The sequence below is a fragment of the Spinacia oleracea genome, chromosome 3 (assembly GCF_020520425.1).
Source record: "Spinacia oleracea cultivar Varoflay chromosome 3, BTI_SOV_V1, whole genome shotgun sequence".
Lineage (NCBI taxonomy): Eukaryota > Viridiplantae > Streptophyta > Magnoliopsida > Caryophyllales > Amaranthaceae > Spinacia > Spinacia oleracea.
The window spans coordinates 104,168,155-104,188,333 of NC_079489.1; the positions used below are offsets into that span (position 1 = coordinate 104,168,155).

At 40.5% G+C, this 20,179-nt stretch overlaps 1 protein-coding gene across 12 annotated transcripts; it reads left to right on the forward strand.

Annotated features, from left to right (window-relative positions):
* Positions 1–240: 240 nt before the first annotated feature.
* On the forward strand, positions 241–5,149 carry LOC110796451 (uncharacterized). 12 transcript variants are annotated; one of them, XR_008930821.1, is made up of 6 exons: positions 246–630; positions 733–777; positions 2,055–2,111; positions 3,101–3,162; positions 3,352–3,406; positions 4,740–5,149. XR_008930821.1 is itself a non-coding variant. In XM_056840621.1 (3 exons), exons 1-3 carry the CDS (start codon positions 571–573, stop codon positions 5,005–5,007), a joined length of 390 nt encoding a protein of 129 aa, XP_056696599.1. In that variant the 5' UTR covers positions 247–570; the 3' UTR covers positions 5,008–5,149. The 12 variants fall into 12 exon arrangements, 3 of the variants coding, with proteins under 3 accessions (XP_056696599.1, XP_056696597.1, XP_056696598.1); XR_002535592.2 differs by having other exon boundaries at positions 245–630; positions 2,052–2,111; positions 3,101–3,406; XR_008930823.1 differs by lacking the exon at positions 2,055–2,111 and having other exon boundaries at positions 245–630.
* The last annotated feature ends 15,030 nt before the right edge of the window (positions 5,150–20,179 follow it).

Genomic DNA, 20,179 nt, shown 5'->3' on the forward strand with positions numbered 1-20,179 from the left:
GTGTATACTTTTGCTTTTTTTTTGATAAATATATACTTTTGCCAAATAAAAGAGATGCCTATTTTTCTTAAAACAAACAAAAAGACCATCTCCGATTCTACGGTCGTAAACCTAAAAAATACTCCAACGAAACCCCAAAATGCATTCATAGAAAAAACCTCAAGTGTTTGGGTTTTAGAGAAACCCGAATCACCTAATCGAAACTTAAAAAGATTTGAAGAAATTTTTTACAAGTGCTTGGAGTTTTCTATTCACCCAAAATCCCCTCCATTACTAAAATTTCACCCCTTTCATTCCCCACGTTTCTCACCCCCCCTACATCCCTACTTCTCACTGCTTCTTCCCAAAAGCACCACCCACCCCAAAGCACCACCATGTCACGACTTCTATATACTCTCCTGTCCTGCGTTTCTCCCTCTGCTTCTCACTGGGGACTCGCCTACTGTTGGAAGGCGCTACCTAGCTACCGCAACCGCCTCCTCTCATCTCCTGGGCAAAGACTAGTGCGCACCACCATACCGTCGCCGACTTGCCTCTCGTTGAACACCGCAACCGCCTCCTCTCCTCTCCATGTGCGGCGGAGCTATTAACCTTGAATTCGGTCTCCTTATCCGCAACAACATTTGCTTCGTATGTTATCTATCTCTTTTCAACTTTAATAATTTTTCCCCTTAAAAATGAAACAGGGTTTGATTTAGCGCTTTTGGTTCAATTGATTGAAATTGTTTTCAGATATCGCTGAATTTTTTTTGAATTGCAATCATCTAACTCGATCTGGTAAGTTCCATAAGCTTTTTTTCTTTAATTAATACAACTAATCTCAAGCTTTTTGTATTGAATTTAATTAGTAGTTGAATCCTTATGTTGCGGATTTAAACTCCTGTAATTTATTCAAATTGGAAGGCAAAAAGGACTTTTTCTCTCTTCTGCATTTGGGCATATTCTTGTCGTTATTTATTTTGGAGTTTAAGTGTCCAATTAACATTTTAGGGATTAAGTTAGGTTGTCAATGAAATAAAACTTATGTTTCTTTGTTGCAGCTAAGTATGTATATATTGTATTCCCCATTACAGTCTTTCCGTACTCCTTAATAAACCATAGGAAATTCAAATTATCCAGCTTTCCCCTGATTTCGGACTTCATTGTCGATTTTGATGTTGTTCTATATTTCTCAAAATTATGAATCTAGTTACAGCCTTACAGGGTGCATCAGAATTATGAAGCATCTTTCTGAACTTGAGAAATGTAAGGTATTTTGGTTTAGGTGATAAGACAAAGTATACTATTTTTGAAAAGAGTTAAAGTTGATCATAAGCTTTTGGTATGTGGCCTTCCTCTAGGAGCAACAATTTGAAGTTAAAATGATTGATATTTTCATTTCAAGTTCCAATATTTTGGCTAAGTTCCTGTTATTGTGGAGATTAGAAGTTGGAGACTATAGAGTTAATAGAAAGATGATTTAGGGGCTCGGCAGTTTAGATTTTGTTTTAATACATTTTTTCCAATGTTTGATTTCACACACACTCAACCCCACCTCTCTCCGATTCTACGGTCTCTAGCCACCATGAGTGCCCCCGTGAAGCCACGAGGCCCACCAATTTTCCTCCATCACCACCGTCTTCTACCTCGCAATCGTGAATTCCACCTTTAAGCCATCATTGAACTAATCATAAATTGAAAATCAATCAAGAATGTCTGCTATCAACTGCCAACTAGGAGTGCAATTTCAATCAAGAATGTCTGCTACCAACTGTTGTTACCTCCAGTTATGGACTTTTACCTCTCACTAACACAATAAGTAATAAAGCTTTGGATCTTTTCATCATTGTTATAATAATATCCATTAGCTGAATATTTTGATGTATTGTATTAGACTTTTAATACACAATTAGTAATGCGTGACCTTATTCTTTTCATTTGAAGTTTTCATTTTGTATTTTATTTTTTATCATGAGTACCTAGTACCTACACTCTCTTATTCGGGATTTGTGAGTCCATGGCATTATCTGATTGGATTTTGTGTTTACTTCATTTAATGAAATTCTATTTAGCAGTAAAGACGAGGCAGAAACTGGATATGGCTATCAGATTTACAATACCGAAAACTAGGGGTACGTTACAACAAATTACCTCCGTTTCGTAATGATCCTTACGCTATAATTGGTGCTTATTGGATTGAGTACTAAATATCTTTTCTTCTTTACACTTGATTCATGAATCCTCCTGTGTATTTGTCTTTCTTACAATCCGGAAGCAATCTTGAGCGTGGACATGTTTTGGGTTCTGTGTGGACTTGACTGAAGCAGTGATATTCTAGTGTCCCGTAATATGACTAATTCTGATCGGTCTAAATCTCCACTGTTAAATTGAAACGTCAGAATTTCTTCTTGCTTTTCAACCTTGTAAAGCTTAGTCTCAGGTTTTGCTTCTGGTAAGCGGGGGTTTCTGTATTTTTTTTTTCGAGCTTTTAGAACAGATAATTTGGTTAGACAGTTTGTGTCCGTCTTTTCATAGGAACCAGAATTATATGATGAGAGAAAGGAAACAGATTAGGTGGATCAGCAAAGGATGGTTAAGCTGGGAGATGTAACAAGATCTCAATTAACGTTAATAGAAGTATTACTATCTTCTAATTTTGAATTATAAGCAACAGATTTATTAAGCTAGTAGAAAAAATTTAATACTTCTCGTAATAGTCAGGTACTCTGATAAATTCACCACCAATTCGAATTGTAGTACCAATTCATTGGTGATCTTGTTGTTTATCTTCGTTTCTGCGATGATGTCCTCTAGGTCTGAGACTGTTTGCAGTCTGGAATTCCTTCTAAACCCTTTTAATAAAGGCCTTGATATCGTTCTTCCTGTAATTCATGTACTGCATGCGCTTGGCTCATCCTTTTTGTCATCTTAACTTCAGTTCTTGTATTACAATGTCTTCCCCTTCCTCTTGTTCCAGTTGATTGTATTGAAAGAAACAAAAATAATCTTATGTAGAGGTGTATTTTGTTTGAGATTATTTGAACAAAATAACGGTTTGATTATTTAATTATGGAGTTCTTTGTTTAAATTTTATCTCAATTTTTATTTCTTCTCGTGGCAGGAAGACGAATTTTTTTCCGGCAGTGGTGAAATTGGCAGTATCAAATTCCGGCGCGGGTGGTGGTGAGGTCCTTTGGTCCCGGTGTTTTGTGCTTCTTTACTCCCAATTTTGTTTTACGAGAGAAAGTCAGAATTATAAATTATATCAATGTTACGAGTTGCGACATTTGGTTTACATATTGAATGTTCATGAAGAATGACAGAATATTTCGAATCATATGGTGCTAACAAAAAATTAATTATATGAATCAGAGACCTTAGTGACAATCACATTGGGGATACAAGTCTTGCCAGTTTACCTCCCACGGTGTGGACCTACTTTTTTTGTTGTTATTATTATTCTTAGTAAAATATTGCGAGCAGTGTTACTATTTATAATTATGGCATCGTTTATATACTATGATGGTTCATTCAGATAATCAGTTTACTGGTGGCATTTCTGACTTGTCTGTATTTAGTCAATTGGTGTTTTGTGATTTTACAACTCTGTGAACTTAGCATCAATTGGTTGAATGTGGGATTTAGCTATTTGATGGTGTTCCTGCGTGTTTTGTACTAATATGGAGTTTCCGATTATGGTATAAAGGTAAATTGAGTTATCTTAGAGCAAGGAACAACATGAACTTGAATTTATAATGCATATGTTTTAGGCTTACAGGAAAATATGTTTTGACCATATGTACTGTCTGTTTTATCAATGTCAGAGCTTTGGGAGTGATTTCTGGTATGATAGGAGCCGGTGGAAACGTGGGTGCGGTCTTAAGTCAACTGATATTCTTCAAAGGATCTCAATACACAAAAGAGAGGGGAATAACTTATATGGGTATAATGATTGTAGCATGTACTCTACCTATAGCTGCCATATACTTCCCATAGTGGGGAGGTATGTTTTTGTGGTCCTAGATTAGGTTTTTGTTCTAAGGCCTTTAAAACTTAATTATATGAATACAAGTTTTTTCTCTAAGTTATGTACTGCAGTAAACATTTTGTCTGATAGGGATTCTTTCAAATGTTCATCGGTTGAGATATACTTGGAGTTAGTTCAATAGTCAACCCACCTTAGTGCCCACAAAGAACAAAAGATAGTTTGGGAACTTGAATTCTTTCAAATGTTCATCGGTTGTGACATCTATTCTAGGGTTGGAGCAAGTAGTTGTATAGTTCCTATTAGCTTTTACACGTACGGTCTTATGTCCTAGACGTAATAATTTTAAGAGTAAATAATAGTTCTATATAGAGTTCGCAGTTGAAATTAGCTGCGTTGATTCTTTTATCTTTAATTAGAGTTGCGGAGAGTAGTTTTTCTGAGACTTACCTGAGGCAATTAGGCAATTAGGCTGTCAGTACTCAATGAGTGGCAACAATCAAGCCCCTTCCTATTGGCCAAGTCCTCGTGGAGAAATGTGCTTGTAACTCTTGGAAGAGGTTGTCAGTTACTCATTATAGCTAATTCTTTTCCTTTTTTTCACCTTAGCTCAGCCATGCTTAGCCTGAATGGTTATATGAAACTCTTTATATTGCTAGAACATTTTGAGAGTCTATACTAACTTCCAAACTCAAAAATGTACAAGGTCAATTGATACACAATTTAGCCTTCTTCTTCAATATAGCTTCGACTAAAGCAAAATTTTGTCCTGCAGGATCTCATACGATTTTCGCTTCTATTTGCTGCTGTCACTGCTAGCTGCTGCTGTTACTGTCTGCTGCTGTTTCCGTCTGCTGATGTTACTATTTGCTGCTGTTACGTTTACTGTACTGCTGTACTGCTGTCACTGCTGCATGTTGTCTGCTGTTGTTGTTTCTGTTGTTAGTAGAACAGTTGTTTGTTTGCAACTGCTAGCTCCTGTCTGCTATTACTACTGCTGTTTATTTGTTGTTGTGTTGATTAGTATGAATTTGGTAGTCTAGAGTTCGAAGTCGACGAAGTTGACCGAAATTGTCTTTCGTTTTGTTTTGATTATTAGATTGTTTAGCCAAACAAAAAATTTTGTGTTTGTGGATGTTTTTTTAAGAAACTATGAAATTATATAAATTCCAATTATTTATCGTATATGTTAATTTCAAATTCGTGGTTGTTGTTCGTGTTAATATTATTTTTAACTTAAAAAAAGTAAAAAAGTTGCATATTTTAAATAACCACAGTAGTAGTAGTCGTAGTAATAATGATAAGAATAATAATAATAATAATAGCTCTCGACTTGGGCGATTAGGGAGATTAGGTTAGGGGTCAGCGAAACACAGCCGTGCGCTGGTGTTCCACGTCATCGACCGACCAACAGTCATTGGTTTTCTCTGGCGACTTAGGCTGCGTCCGGAATTGCGTTCTACGGTTCGGGGTAAGGAGTTGCGGGCTGCATTATTGGGTCTTAGGTTGTTGGTTCGTACGATTTCTTGGAGCTGTTTCAACGGCGGTTTTTGGGTTCAACGGATTGTTCTGGTGCTGCTACGGTAGGTGTGCTGGCGAGGGGTTAGGTTTGGTGTGCCGGCGGTTGGTGTAACGAGTTTTTGGCTTGGGTATTCTGAAGTTTCGGGGAGTGTTAGCGTGTCGGGTTTGCGGTGTGTTGCTGTGGGTTTTCCGGTGTGTTGCTGTGGGTTTTCTCTGGTGTGTGGCCGGTGTGTTTCGGTGTGTTCCGGTGTGTTGGTTCTGGTGGTTTCCGGTGTGTTGCTGTGGGTTGTTCCGGTGGTTTCTTTGCGGTGCATTATTTCTGTCGTTGATTTTAGTTTTGTTTGTGGTGCATTATTCCTGCTCCTGCCATATCATCGTGGGACTCAAAGTAAGTTACTATATATTGTATTTGGTGTTTTTTTGGTGTTGTTACAGTAATTTACTTTGATAGTGGGTGTTGCTGTGATTGGAGTTGTCGGGTTATGATTGGATATTGTTGGGTTGTGATTGGATATTGTTTTTCTTGGGAGTCTCACGTCTATAGGTGTTGTTGTTTCTAATGCCTACTGTTGTGGTGCGTTTTCATTTCCCATTTGTGGGTCTTAATGGGTGTCAAGATGGCGGGGGAAATGGACTTACTAGGAGCTCTTTGATCACTCATCTTCGTGATCGTCATTGTAGTGATGATGCCGCTAAAGCAGTAACACGACACTCTCTTACCACAGACTTGGCTATTTTCGCTGAGGCTGAGTTGACCTTCCGTCGTATGGGGATTTGGCTTTGCGGGGATTGTTTCAAGACGCATGCTATTCGTTCTAAATGTCGGCATGGTGCAGGTTCTAATTTTGTGGCCCCGCCTGATAATGGGGATGGTGTTCTTCGGTTTGTGCTATATGGTCTTTCTAAACCGCAACTCAATTCCGATGTACCTAGTCATGTGGATACTACGGTGCAAGAACGTGATTTTTCTTTTACCGTCACTCTTCTTGACAGATTGCTTTCCACACGTCTTTGCACCGTGAAATCCATCCCTCCAAAATGTCGTTTGGGTTTTTCCCGGGTATTGAAAGGCGCGCTTGATAAGGTCATTTGCAAGCCTGACGACATCTCTTGTTGGGTTAGTCTTCTCGTGTTGCCTCTGTGTATCCTTAGGACCTTTAGTCCGAGGAGTAATCGCGAGTGTTCTTCTGCCGTCAGGCGGCAACGGCAGGAAGAGAGCATTGGTAATGCTATTCGTACTTGGAGTGAGTCGGGTGGTAGTATGTTGCTTTTACGGGACGCTTTGGCAGCTGGATCCCATGCTTTGATGGATGTTGATAAGGATCTTGATTTGGCAGAGCGTAATATCAAGCAGTGTCGTAGGAAGATTTGTGATGGTCACTACACTGCTGCAGTCCGTGTTCTTTCCTCTTTTGTTGTTGCGCCTTATAATGAGGCCACTCTTGCGGATTTACAGTCCAATCACCCTTCTTGTCCAGCTCCGTCCTTGCCTGATATACATGTTGATCACCATCATCTCAGGGCTTCTTCTGCTGTTGTTTTGGACCAGATTAGGAGTTTTTCACGTGGCACATCTTGTGGGAGGGACGGTTTGCGAGCTCAGCACCTTATGGATTGTTTGAGTGGTGCTGCTGTGGCTGTTTCAGATGAGTTAGTTGGCTCCATCTCTGGGGTGGTTAATCTCTTTTTCGCTGGGAAATGCCATATGAGTTTGGGTGAGTATGTTGCTAGTGCTCCCCTCACCCCTCTTGTCAAGCCCGGTGGTGGTATTCGTCCTATTGCTGTAGGTACTGTTTGGCGACATCTAGTTTCGAAGATTGATGCTGTTATGGTTGGTCCGTCTTTGGGAAGTTATTTTGATGGTCTTCAATTTGGCGTCGGGGTTTCTGCGGGCGGTGAGGCAATTCTTCATGCTGTGACCTGATTGATTGAGGATCGGGGTTCTGATGAGGGTCTTTCGATGTTGTTGGTGGATTTTCGAAATGCGTTCAATTTAGTTAATCGGGCGGCCATGTTACGAGAAGTCTGCCTTCGTTTTCCGGGCATTTCGGGGTGGGTGGAATTCTACTACTCTACTGCAGCCAGATTGTATTATGGAGAGCACACGTTATGGTCGTCTCAGGGGGTGCAGCAGGGTGATCCCCTTGGTCCGCTGCTCTTCGCTTTGGTTTTACAACCCTTGGTTTGTAAAACCAGGGACGCTTTTGATGTATGTTTTCAGGTTTGGTATTTGGATGACGGCACTATTATTGGTGACACCTTGATGGTTGCGAAGGTTCTGAAGTTGATTATGGAGGATGGGCCTTGTCTCGGGTTACATCTTAACGTGGAGAAGACCGAGGTTTTCTGGCCTACAGAGGATCCCCGGAGCAGGCTTGTGGGAGTCTTTCCCCCTGATATTGCTCGTCCTTTGCATGGTGTTAAGTTGCTAGGTGGTCCCGCTAGTTCCAATTCAGCTTTTAGTGGTGAGCTCGTGATGAAGAGGGTGACCAAGACCATTGGGCTTATGGATAAGGTTGCTCAACTTGATGATCCTAAGTGTGAGTTGTTGTTACTTAGGGCATGTACCGGAGTTTCTAAACTCTACTTTGCTTTGCGTACCTGTCCTCCTGGTATCTTTGAGGCGGCTCAACGCACTTTCGATGAGGCTCTTCGTTCTTCCTTGGAGCGTATTGTTACTGCTTCGGGGCCTGGCTTTGGTGATTGGCAGTGGCGTCTTGCCACCTTACCTTTTTCCTTTGGCGGACTTGGTGTCTATTCCGCAGGAGATGTTCGTCATTATGCTTTTCTTGCTTCTCGTTTGCAGTCTTCTGGTTTGCAGACAAAGCTTCTACGGCATGCTGGTATTGTTGGTCCTGGTCGAGCATTTGAGGATGCGTTGAGTCTATATAATAGAACGATGGAGTATGACATCCTGAGTAACCCTACTGAGGTCGCTGCCCATAAACTCATGAAGAAACTGGCAGATATATACTTCACAAAGGTTACTGCATCTGCAGAATCCACCTTCTCTTTATCTTCTCGACAGTTGGCATTATGGAAATCGCAGCAGGGAGATCACACCTCTGCTTGGCTTTGTGCGGTCCCCATATCAGGTTTGGGACAGATGATGAATGCTAAGGCTTACCGATGTGTGCTATGTTACCGGTTGGGGGTTCCTTTGTTCTCTGTTACGACGCCATGTTTTGCTTGTTCCAGGGTCTTTGCGGGAGACATCTTTGGTGATCATGCGGTGTCATGTGCTGGCATCGTGGGTATTAAACATCGGCATAATGTGGTTCGGGATACCCTTGTTGATGTTTGTTATCGCTCTGGGATTTCGGCGCGGAAAGAGGTTGATGTTGGTCTATCTGGAGGGAACGATGGGGCACTACGACCAGCAGACGTGTTGCTCTACTCTTGGGATCGGGGATGTGATGTGTGTGTTGACTTGACGGGATCATCCCCTTTGACACAGTCTGGGTTGGCTAGATTTGTCCCGGGCCGGGTTGTGGCTGATGCGGCTATTCGGAAAAGGGTCAAGTACGAAGCACGTTGCAGGGCCATTGGTTATGGCTTTCTTCCGTTCTCTTTCTCTTCTTTAGGGGAGCTAGATAAGGATGTTGTAGCGTTGCTGAAGCGGATTCAGAATTTTTCTAGCACTCAGGACATTGGGGCTCGTGCTGCTGCTCATATTTTCACCAGGATAGGCTTTGCTATAGCCAGAGGAGTGGGGGCCCAGATTGTATCTCGGCTTCCCACTAACTATTTGTAAATTATTTGACTTTGTTAGCATTTGATAATAATAATAATAATAATTATAAAAAAATGTTACCTATTAATTAACAAGGTGTTACATTAGTTGGCAAAAATTGATACATAATGTAGAATAAAGTGTTACTATATATCAAAAGATGATTAAAAAATGTTACCTAATAATCAACAAGGTGTTACATTAGTTCGCAAAAGTGATACATAATGTCGGATAAAGTGTTACTATATGATTGCAAAATGTTACTAAAGATAAGTAAGTAATACCTAAGAAATAAAAAGTAACACTTTAAAAATGATACCAATGATATAAAAAAGTGTTACATAAGAGGGTTTATCGTAACACTTTTAAAAGTGTTACCATAAGTTACCCAAAGTGTTACATAAGACCTTAGGGAACATGGGCGGATGTATCACCCACTAAAGTGTTACCTATTCTCCATAGTAACACTTTTACCACTTTATGTATCACTTTTTGGGTGTTACTTAAGGTTAATTATGTATTAGTGGCGGGAGAAGGAACTTGCTAGTCTTCTAAGACGAGAGGATGACGAACCTCCTTTGGACCCAGAACGGTCAAGCACCAGACGGGCCACACTCCCATCACCTTCTTCATAATCAGTTGATCAGGGCGTCTAGCTCTAGAACCTCGAGCTCCCGCTGGCCCAGAGAGAAATGTCCCTTTGGCTTGGACGTTTCATCCATACAATATACCCCGCAGGCAGAGTAACAGGCTCAAGAGGGAACTGAATATTCAAGAATGGTTTGGCAACCCAATACCGCCTGCAAACTTCAAGACGATCATCATTCAGGGCAACAGGTTTCAGATGTTCCTCAGCACAATCCGGGATTTCTTGCTTCAAGCCATATTGTCACATCACTCGAGCAGGAGAGTAAAAGACTAACATGGTAAGGCTAGGCACCCTCAAAGAAGTAGAGCCAGGTGCATACCTCATTGCGGCAATTCCCCACCAAGGAACTACCCACCTGATACAAGATTCAACCCTCGAGAGTGCGCAACGCCACTCATCCAATGAAAGCCGGCCATACATCATGGGCCGCACAATGAATCCTTTCCTATTATAGCTTTCTATGTTCTCCGGTGGTGCCACCAACATGAGTCTCTCCATAAGACAGACCTTGGAGAAAGTACAAGAAAAGCAACTCCAAATTCAACATTCAAAATACAAGTATAATTTCAATATACAAGAAAGCTCCAGATCCTTACTTGGAGTAATGCCAGACTTCCCGACGGCAGGCAAGAGGGGTCCGACTTCAGCATATCAAGGCCCATCAATGTCTCACCAATCACAAACGGCATTGGGTCCCTGCCACTAGCAAACTGCTCCCCAATCTCTATCAAGGAGGCATCACCATTGCCAAATCCCTGCTTCGAAAAGAGGAAGCGAGCAAAGATACAAAAACTCAAGGCCCTCAAGCGGAAAACCTTAGGGACGTCAAGCCCAGCAAAGTAAGTGACAAGTAGGGACAAATTCACCCCTCGCCATACAACAACACTCAAAAGTGGGGGTTCAAGCCCAAATACCTCTCAAAAGCCAAGAAAAAGTGTTCTTCAACACTAGGCATGCAAGGCTCTATCATAAGGGTTCACCCCAATATAGCACTGAACTCTTCAGGGAGGGGACATACCTCATTGTTTCCAAAGCGGAAAACATGGTGCATCGGATCCCAAGCCTCCATAGAAGCAAGAATGAAATGCATGTCAAGTTTCACAAACCAAAAAGAGACGAGCACCCCAAGATGCAGGCCATCAAGCTCCCTTTTCTCCAATTTGCCTAACGAACCAAGCCCAGAGTTCAAGGCATTTTCAAAAGATATTGCCATTTTCTTTCTTTTTTGTAAAGAAGTAGAAGGCAAAGAAGAGAAGAGAAGGATTAATGCAAGAATGTGATCCGGAAAGCTCCCTATTTATACAAAAACCATCACTTATGGTGGTACTGGGAAGGACCACCTGCGCCGGGCGCCATAGCCTGCGCCAGGCGCAGGGCCTGCAACAAGGACGAGCTCAAAGTCCCCTTTATGATTCCAAGTACGCGTTCTTTATAGCTTTGGACAGCTAGAGCAACCCCAATAATTCATGTTGAAGATTCCAAAAAGCCGCAAGCCGCGCAAATTCTAGCAGTCTGAATCAGCACTTCGGGTCAATTTCAGGTCAATTTGTTCAAAATTCAAGCATTCTAGTTCTAGATCGGCGTCCTAAGTCGAGTCAGCATGTGAATAAGCAAGAGTTGAATATAATTTGACTTGCGCTTTTTCTAACCAAAAAACCTCAGTCAAAGTGGTGGCTTATAGTAGGTATGTACACCCGAAATGGCAATTTTTTTTTTATAGAGTCTGCATGACCATAAACAAGAGTTGAATATACTTTGACTTGCGCTTTTTCTAACCAAAAAACCTCAGTCAATGTGGGGGCTTATAGTGGGTATGTACACCTGAAAAAATGGGCAATTGTTTTTTCATTTTGCATGCATACATATACCTACAAATTTCAAAAGCACACACAACGCATACGAAATTCAATTCAAACCCTGTAAAGACACATAAAAAATTCAACGCATACAAAATTCAAACCATATAAATTCCTAACCATACAAATTCCAAACCATACAAAATCCGAAATTCCAAACCATACAAATACAAATTCAACTACAAGCTACAAAAATCCATACAAACATCCTCATACCAAAATTCAATCAAGGCAAAGCTGGAACTCGCTACCATGCAGGATCAGTCCGAGTCATCATCAGGCGCAATGTCAACACAGGCTCCTTGTTCCCGCTCCATCTCATATAGCGCTCCAAATCCTGGTCTAGCTCCGTCCGAGGAGTAGTTGGCTCCTTCTCCGAAATGCGAAGGGTACTGGAAGGCCGTTGAGTTCCTTGCTGATAGGGAGGATACTGATAAGGCTGCGGAATCGCCATAAACCGACGCTCCATCTCAAAATCATGAGCCTGGCGCATCCGCTCCGTCTTATACTAGTAGGCCCAAGATTCTGCACTCCAAGGTTGGGTGCAACTCGCTCCGAAATAAGCACTAGGCGTAAAAGTCATCTGGCTGCCCATACCTCCAAAAGAATGCCTGGTAGGACCCGGACCTAGACCTAAGCTCTGCCTGACCTGTTCTCTCGAAGTATCCACCAGGGAACCCCTGTCCGCGGAATCCCTGCGACCTCGACGACGCTCCTATACAAAATTCAAGATTCAAGAATCAAATATCTATATACAAATTTCAAGAATACAAAAACTAACAGTCAATGAACGCACCTCTCTATCCCGGCTAGTAAGCTTCTTGGTCAGATTGACGCAATGCCTCTCCAGGGAGTCAATCACAAGCATCCAACGACGCACTCTCACCCGATGCGCCTGCATACAAGATTCAAAATAAATTTCTAGAAACAAGATTACAATCAATTTCAACAAAATACAAAGGTACTTATACTTGCATATTACTCTGGTACAACATTGACGCCATCCGATGTGGAGGAGAAGCCACCGGAACAGTGACCTTCACCTGCTCTCCGTCTGAGTCAACATAGCGGATAACCCTTTCAGCATAGGGAATATCCTCTGGGTCGATCTCCTCCTCCTATAAGAATATATACAATGATTTGATTATACAAGAATACAAGCATACGAAAATACAAGAATACAAGATTCAAATCCAAAGCTCACCGGCGGTACGTAGCGTACAGGTGGAGCGAGCCTCGCCAAAAGGTCATCATGACTGCCTCTCTTATCTACAAATTTCTCCCAAGGGAGACAAATAGACTTGCCTCCAGCCTCCATGGCATCCGAATAGAGCTGGGAAACATCCTCAATCTTCGCCAACATGGTCTCCGGAGGATCCTTAGGGACGAGCCTGCTCCCCCAGATACCACATATGACGATACACCCCCGGGGGCAGGACCCGCCGTCCAAACAAAAAGTAGGCTCGCATGGCCGAAGCAAGTGTAGCCGCACCATCAAAAGGACGTCAAACCACCTACAAAACAAACAGCACAGACAAGAATACAAGTACAAAAAAACAAAGATCCAGAACAGTACAAAGGCATACCTGTCCAACAGGAAAAACCCGCAAAGCTCTGCGGAAGGTCGCCAACGATACATCACTTTGCACTGCTCCTTCCCAAGAGGCAGCAAACGGATAAGCCGCACCCTAGGGCGAGCCGACGCCATGCTCGAAAAATGCTCGTACGCCAAAATCTTAAAAAGTAAGCAAAGGCATCAGTCAAGTCTTATGCATACAAATTCAAGATACAAATATACAAGTACAAGATGCAAAATACAAGGAGTCCAAAATACCTCTAGCCCGCTCCCCAAAGCAACAACACTCGCCTTGCTCTCCGGTGCAGTCTGGGAGGCGTTTTTCATTTCATACAAAAGGTGGCTGTATGCCAGACCACCCCACTCGAGGCCTAAAACAGCCCTCAAGTCCCTCAAAGACCAGAAGGTGCGCATCGCCTCCTCGTCAGCCTACAAAATGGGTGAATCAATTCAGATCTATACAAGTTCTAGAAGCAAGTTCAAAACACAGTACAAAACTCACCTAGCCAGCGCGTGGCCGCTGGGACAGATGGAACTCCGGTCGAAATACAAGATCCTAGGGCTGCCAGCCGGTGTCCTCGAAGGTGGGTACTGCCCGTGGTACCATGCTCGGCGCTGGCACGTCCGTTGCCGCTTCCTCATTATCCGAAGCGTCCTCCATAGCGCTCAAATTGTCGAGCGTTTGGCGAGCTTCCTCCGAGTATGGCGAGGCATTATAAAGCATTCAAAATACAAAGAAATCAACATTTAAGCCTAGGGGCTATCTTATACTAGCCCGTACAAAAATAAAGGTTCAAAACAAGTTTAGCTAGGGACCTCTACGTCGATAGAGAATTCTACACCAACACCTAGGCTATCCATGCCGAAGCAGGTATTCAAATTCTACACCAATGCCTAGGCTATCCATGCCGAAGCAGGTATTCAAATTTTGAACCAACGTCTAGGCTATCCATGCCGAAGCAGGTATTCAAATTCTATACCAACGCCTAGGCTATCCATGCCGAAGCAAGTATTCAAATTCTACACTAACGCCGAGGCTATCCACGCCGAAGTAGGTATTCAAGTTCTACACCCAAGCCTAGGCAATCCATGCCGAAGCTAGCATTCAAATTCTACAATAACATTTAGGCTATCCTAGCCTACTCTCTTGCAAGAGACCCGACAAAATCATCAATGGGGGTCACTATCTACAAATGTCCAGTACAATATTCAAAGAAGAGTTCAAATTCTACAAAGTTCCAACAGTTCAAGTTCAAGTGGCTACCAAACAATTTTCTCCTACAAGATTCAAGAAGCCTACTACCATACAAGCATCATATCAACAAAGCATTTCAAAGTACGAAAATAAAAACTACATGCAATCCTAAAGTTATTTAAAAAAAAACGTGAAAAACTTACATGGACCAGGCAAGAACAACAAGATCAAGGGGAGAGTAATCTACCTTTGAGAGAGAAAGAGAATGAAAAACAAAAGAAGTTTATCTTCTAAGAGCACGGCAAGGGGGGTATTTATAACCCAACCCCGCGCCGAACGCCAACCCCTTCTCCGGCCGCAGCGCTTCTGCGTTTGAGCGGAATATTCTCCGCGCGGTCCTCCGTGCTGATTGCACGTTCTTTGCTGCTACTCTTTTCTGCACCAAGCATCAAACATCAAATCATGCTACCTTCCAAAAATACTGGTATACATCTGTTTCTCCAACATCAAAAGATAAATATTTCAAGAATGCTACGTCCGAAAAGTACAAGAATTCAGGCGTTCGACTCCAAACGGACCCAAGCTCCAGGAAAGTTAGCCGAAATTTCGAGATCTTAAGAGTCAATATAAAACTCTTTTCGCTAGTGGACATATATATCCCCAGCGGATCAACTCCGGGTATTCAAAATTCAAAAATTCAAAAATTCAAAAATCAAAATTTTCGATGCCAAGCTCCGTTCTAAACTAAAGGCGGAAAATCAGTATAAGTACAAGTCAGGGTCGTCACAACCGCAAGGAGGTAGACTATATCCTTTTTTCCTAATGCTTTTCTTGTGCAGGTACCGGCGTACAAAGAATGGTCTTGATTGCAGAACATCTTGACCGTTCCCCTTCCCTATTCGAAAACTTTGACTATAGACACCTAAATCGTGTCTCCCCTATGGGATGATAACGATACTATTATCCTAGTTAGGTGGTTGGTACAACTCCGTGCAGAATTCCCGATTGCTAAAATATATTCCAAAGTCCAAGATCCAAAGTCCAATTCCCAAGCCCATTCCCATTACGGAACTCGGCACAAAATTCAATTTCCAAAAGTCAATTTCAAAATCCATACACAATCTCACCCAATGGACCTCTCCATTATCTTTACAGTGCTGACCCACAAAATTGAGCAAGCCGGGCCTTGTCCCGTAAAACCGAATTTAAAAACCCGAAAACGGCTAGTTTTCAGTCGCAAAATCAAATCCTTAATCATTAAGAAAATTCTACGTGCCAAAATTCGTACATTTCGTAGAAAGGTACGTTCACAAAAGCCAAATGCAAGGACGGTGTCATCGTCCTTGCTTTGGCCTTTCCTATGCCACGTCAGCGGCGCCAGGCGCTGGGCTCTGCGCTGGGAGCATCTGGCATTTGGCATTTAGCCATGTAATTAATTTTCTATTTAAACCCTGATTCCAAGTATTTTAGGGCACCAAATCAGAAAAAGAACGTCGTAATTTCGAAATTCCATCTCAAAATCAAAATACAAAAATCAACTTTCAATCTTCAAATTCCTATACAATTTCTAATATTCAAGTAATTGGGAGTTCTAATGGGAAATCCAACCTAGCCCTAACGGGGTAATTCCGAATCCCAACTCAAATCTACCATGCATTCTATTCTCCTACATTTCTAATACAAAAACCCAATGATGTTACTATTAAGGGTTCATGCCTTTTGGTAACTATGAAAATCATACAAAGGTGTCATCTCTGGGGAGGTTTCATACTTGAAACACTCTCCAAATGATTGTCCAAAAACACCATTTTGATTATGCCGTACAAGATTTAATTTATCTTCCAAAATGATTAGTAATGTTAACACTTTTTTGTCTCAAAAGTGTTACTGACAACAGTCACATATTTTACAAAATCAACACTTGTTATGATTCAAGTACAAAGTTATGGATTCCATGATGTTTAAGGTTGTTTGTAATCACTTCCTTAAACTATAATCATTTTCATGTTATGGAGAAAATCAAAGGTGAGGCTTTTTTAACATTAAGAGGTCTAATCTTTGAGATTCAAGACTCCTCATTTCAATGTTCAAGTACAAGTTTCATTTTCAAGATTCTATGATGTTTAAGGTTGTTTGTAATAACTTCCTTAAACTAGAATCAATTTCAAGTTATGGAGCATATCAAAGATGAAACCTTTTTAACATTAAAAGGTCTAATGTTTGAGATTCAAGACTCCTAAGTTCAATATTCAAGTTCAATATTCAAGATTCAATATTCAAAGTTCAATTTCCATAGCAAAAATCTAAGACACTTGTGGATGAGCAACTTGTCCTAAAGTTGAGATTTTTAGACTTGAATCCGTGCCGGGCGCAGTTATTATTAAGTAACCGTTTGGCATTCGGATCTCAAATACAATAGTCCAATTTCAATACCGCAATTTCAATATCGCACCTTTCAATAACACATTTCAATATCCCACCTTTCAATAACGTATTTGAATATCGCACATTTCAATAACGTATTTCAATATCACATTTCAATATCGTACCTTTACTATTGCTATTTCAATTCTGCACTCTTTACTCATCTCACTTTGGGATGATTTGGTTTTGTACGCACTTTCAATAATTCCTTTATTTCTTGTGATGTTGCTTTACTTGTTTATTGCTTTCATCACATCACATGCTAAATCCAACAAAATGCAAAGTTACATCACGCTTAACAAAGATAGTTTCTTGGACAAACCGGCCTTAGGTTCCTTCGAATTAACTTTAAAGCAAAGTGGTCACAATACAAGTAGAAATTCTATGTTCTAAATTCAAAGTCCAAACCCACATAGTGTCATGACTAGGGTTATTCGAAAATGGTTCTTGTCATGTGCTCGAATACAATTTTAAAACCTCACGGAATAAGCACTTCGTTCCCTTGACCAGATCTCACCCATCCGTTTCTAAGATTCAATGACTTATCCACAAAAGAGTCAACTTTGGTCTTGCCAAACGGGACCCTTTAAATTGTTTGGTGGCGACTCCTTTGAAATCCAAAAACATACAAAGCCTTCGTAGGGGAAAATATAAAAAAAGGAAGTACAAAAAAACCCCCTATAGCTACCAAGGAAGTTTGATTGCTAGGTTAATTTTTCTTTAAACATAAACATATAGGTAGAAACGGAATTATAAGTTCCTTTCACTTGTTCCTTGTTTTCCTATTTCTTGTACCCTTTCATATAGTCTTAAGAATTGACTTCTCTAGTGTTGACTTTTATACTTTGTTAGACATATCTAATGTCACTCCAACAAGCTTCTAAAGTTTTCTAAGAATCGATCTATTTGAATGTCTAGGGACTAGACTCATTCGAGAAATAAATGGACAAAGATATTAGGTTGTTAACCATTGTTAAAGCTGAGCGTTTAAACTCAATGCTTTATGATCTCAAAACTACAATGTATTTTGAATCTACAAGCACCAATTGGTTTTTCATTCGACTTTGTTACTCGAAAACAACCATAAAAGTCGCTAAAAGAAACGTACATTTTAAATTGTTCACTTTCTCTCGTATCCGTGAATCGTTCTTAGATTCACTACCAATCGAGGAACTTTACTGTTACCTTTCTAAAAGGATTTACTGCAGTGCAAGATATTTAATTATAAACAATAAATAAAACATACATTGAAGCATGCAAAGTCTAAACATTTATCATGAGTAATAACTTGAAAATTAAAGCAATCATGTAATTTAAACAAGTCATTGGCATTTTATTAAAAATATTAAGTTCGAAATTTTTATTGCATTATTGAAAAGGTGTGATATTGAAATTGTACTATTATATTTGAGATCCGAATGCCAAACGACTACTTAATAATAAGTGCTTCCGACACGGATTCAATTCTAAAAATCTCAACTTTAGGATAAGTTGCTCATCCAAAAGTGTCTTAGATTTTTATTATTGAAATTGAACTTTGAATATTGAATCTTGAATATTGAACTTGAATATTGAACTTAGGATTCTTGAATCTCAAAGATTAGACCTTTTAATGTTAAAAAGGCTTCACCTTTGATGTGCTCCTTAACTTGAAATTGATTCTAGTTTAACGAAGTGATTACAAACAACCTTAAACATCATAGAATCTTGAAAATGAGACTTGTATTTGAACATTGAAAGTGGGAGTCTTGAATCTCAAAGGTTAGACCTTTTAATGTTAAAAAGGCCTCACCTTTAATTTGCTACATAGATTGAAAATGATTCTAGTTTAAGGAAGTGATTACAAACAACCTTAAACATCATAGAATCCATAACTTGTACTTGAATCATAAAAGATTTTTATTTTGTAAAAATGTTTGATTGTTGTAAGTAACACTTTTGAGAGAAAAAGTGTCAACTTTACTAATCATTTTTGGAATAAAAATTGAATCTTGTATGGCATAATTGAAATGGTGTTTTGGACAATCATTTGGAGAGGGTTTCAAGAATGAAACCACCCAAAGATGACACCTTTTGTATGATTTTCCTAGTTAATCAAGGGCATGAACCCTAGTGATAACATCATAGGATTTTGTATCTAGAAAGGTAGAAGAGCAGAATTCATTGTAGATTTAAGTAGGGATTCAGAATTACCTAGTTAGGGTTAGGTTGGATTTCCGATTAGTGCTCCCAATTGCTTAAATATTTGAAATTGTATTGGAATTTGTAGATTTGAGAGCAGATTTCGAAATTACGACGTTGTGTTTGAGAGCAGATTTCGAAATTACGACGTTGTGTTTCCGATTTTCTGCCCTAAATGCTTAGATATGAGGGCTTAAATAGAAGATTAACGGGCTAAAATCCAAAAGCCAGTTGCGCTTGGCGCAGGGGCACGTAGTGAATGCTTAATGACTAAGGCATTGATTTTGCGACTAAAAACAAGCCGTTTTCGGGTTTGACCTCGGTTTTACGGGGCGGGGCCCGGCATGCTCGATTTTGTGGGTCAGCGCATGAATTTGGATTGCTTAGTGTCCTTTCGACTGGAAAAGGCCTTGTAAAACCAATGGAGAGGTCCATTGGGTGAGATTGTATTTGGATTTTAAAATTGATTTTTGGAAATTGATTTTTGGAAATCGAATTTTGTACCGAGTTCCGAAATGGGAACGGGCTCGGGAATCGGACTTTGGATTTTGGATTTTGGAATATATGTTAGCAATTGGCACTTCCGCACGGAGTTTCACCAACCACCTATAATAGTATCGTCATCATGCCTTAGGGGAGACACGATTTAGGTGTCTACAGAAGCTTCCACTTTGACTGAGCGTTCGGTTAGGAAAGCGACAATCAAATTTTCGAATAGGGACGGAGAACGGTCAAGATTTTTTGCAATCAAGACCATTCTTTGTACGTCGGTACCTGCACAAGACAAGCGTTAGGAAAAAGGATAGAGTCTACCTCCGTGCGGTTGTGACGAGTCTGACTCGTATTTGTACTGTTTTTCTGCCTTTGATTTTGAGCGGAACTTGGCATTGAAAATTTTGATTTTTGAAAGTTTGAATTTTGAATTTCGGATTTTGAATTTTTAATACCCGGAGTTGATCATGTAGGGATATTCCAACCGGGGGAAGAGTTTTTTGTTGACTCTCAAGATCTTCAAATTTCGCTGACTTTCCTCCAGCTTGGGTCCGTTTGGAGTCGAACGCCAGAATTCTTGTATTTTTC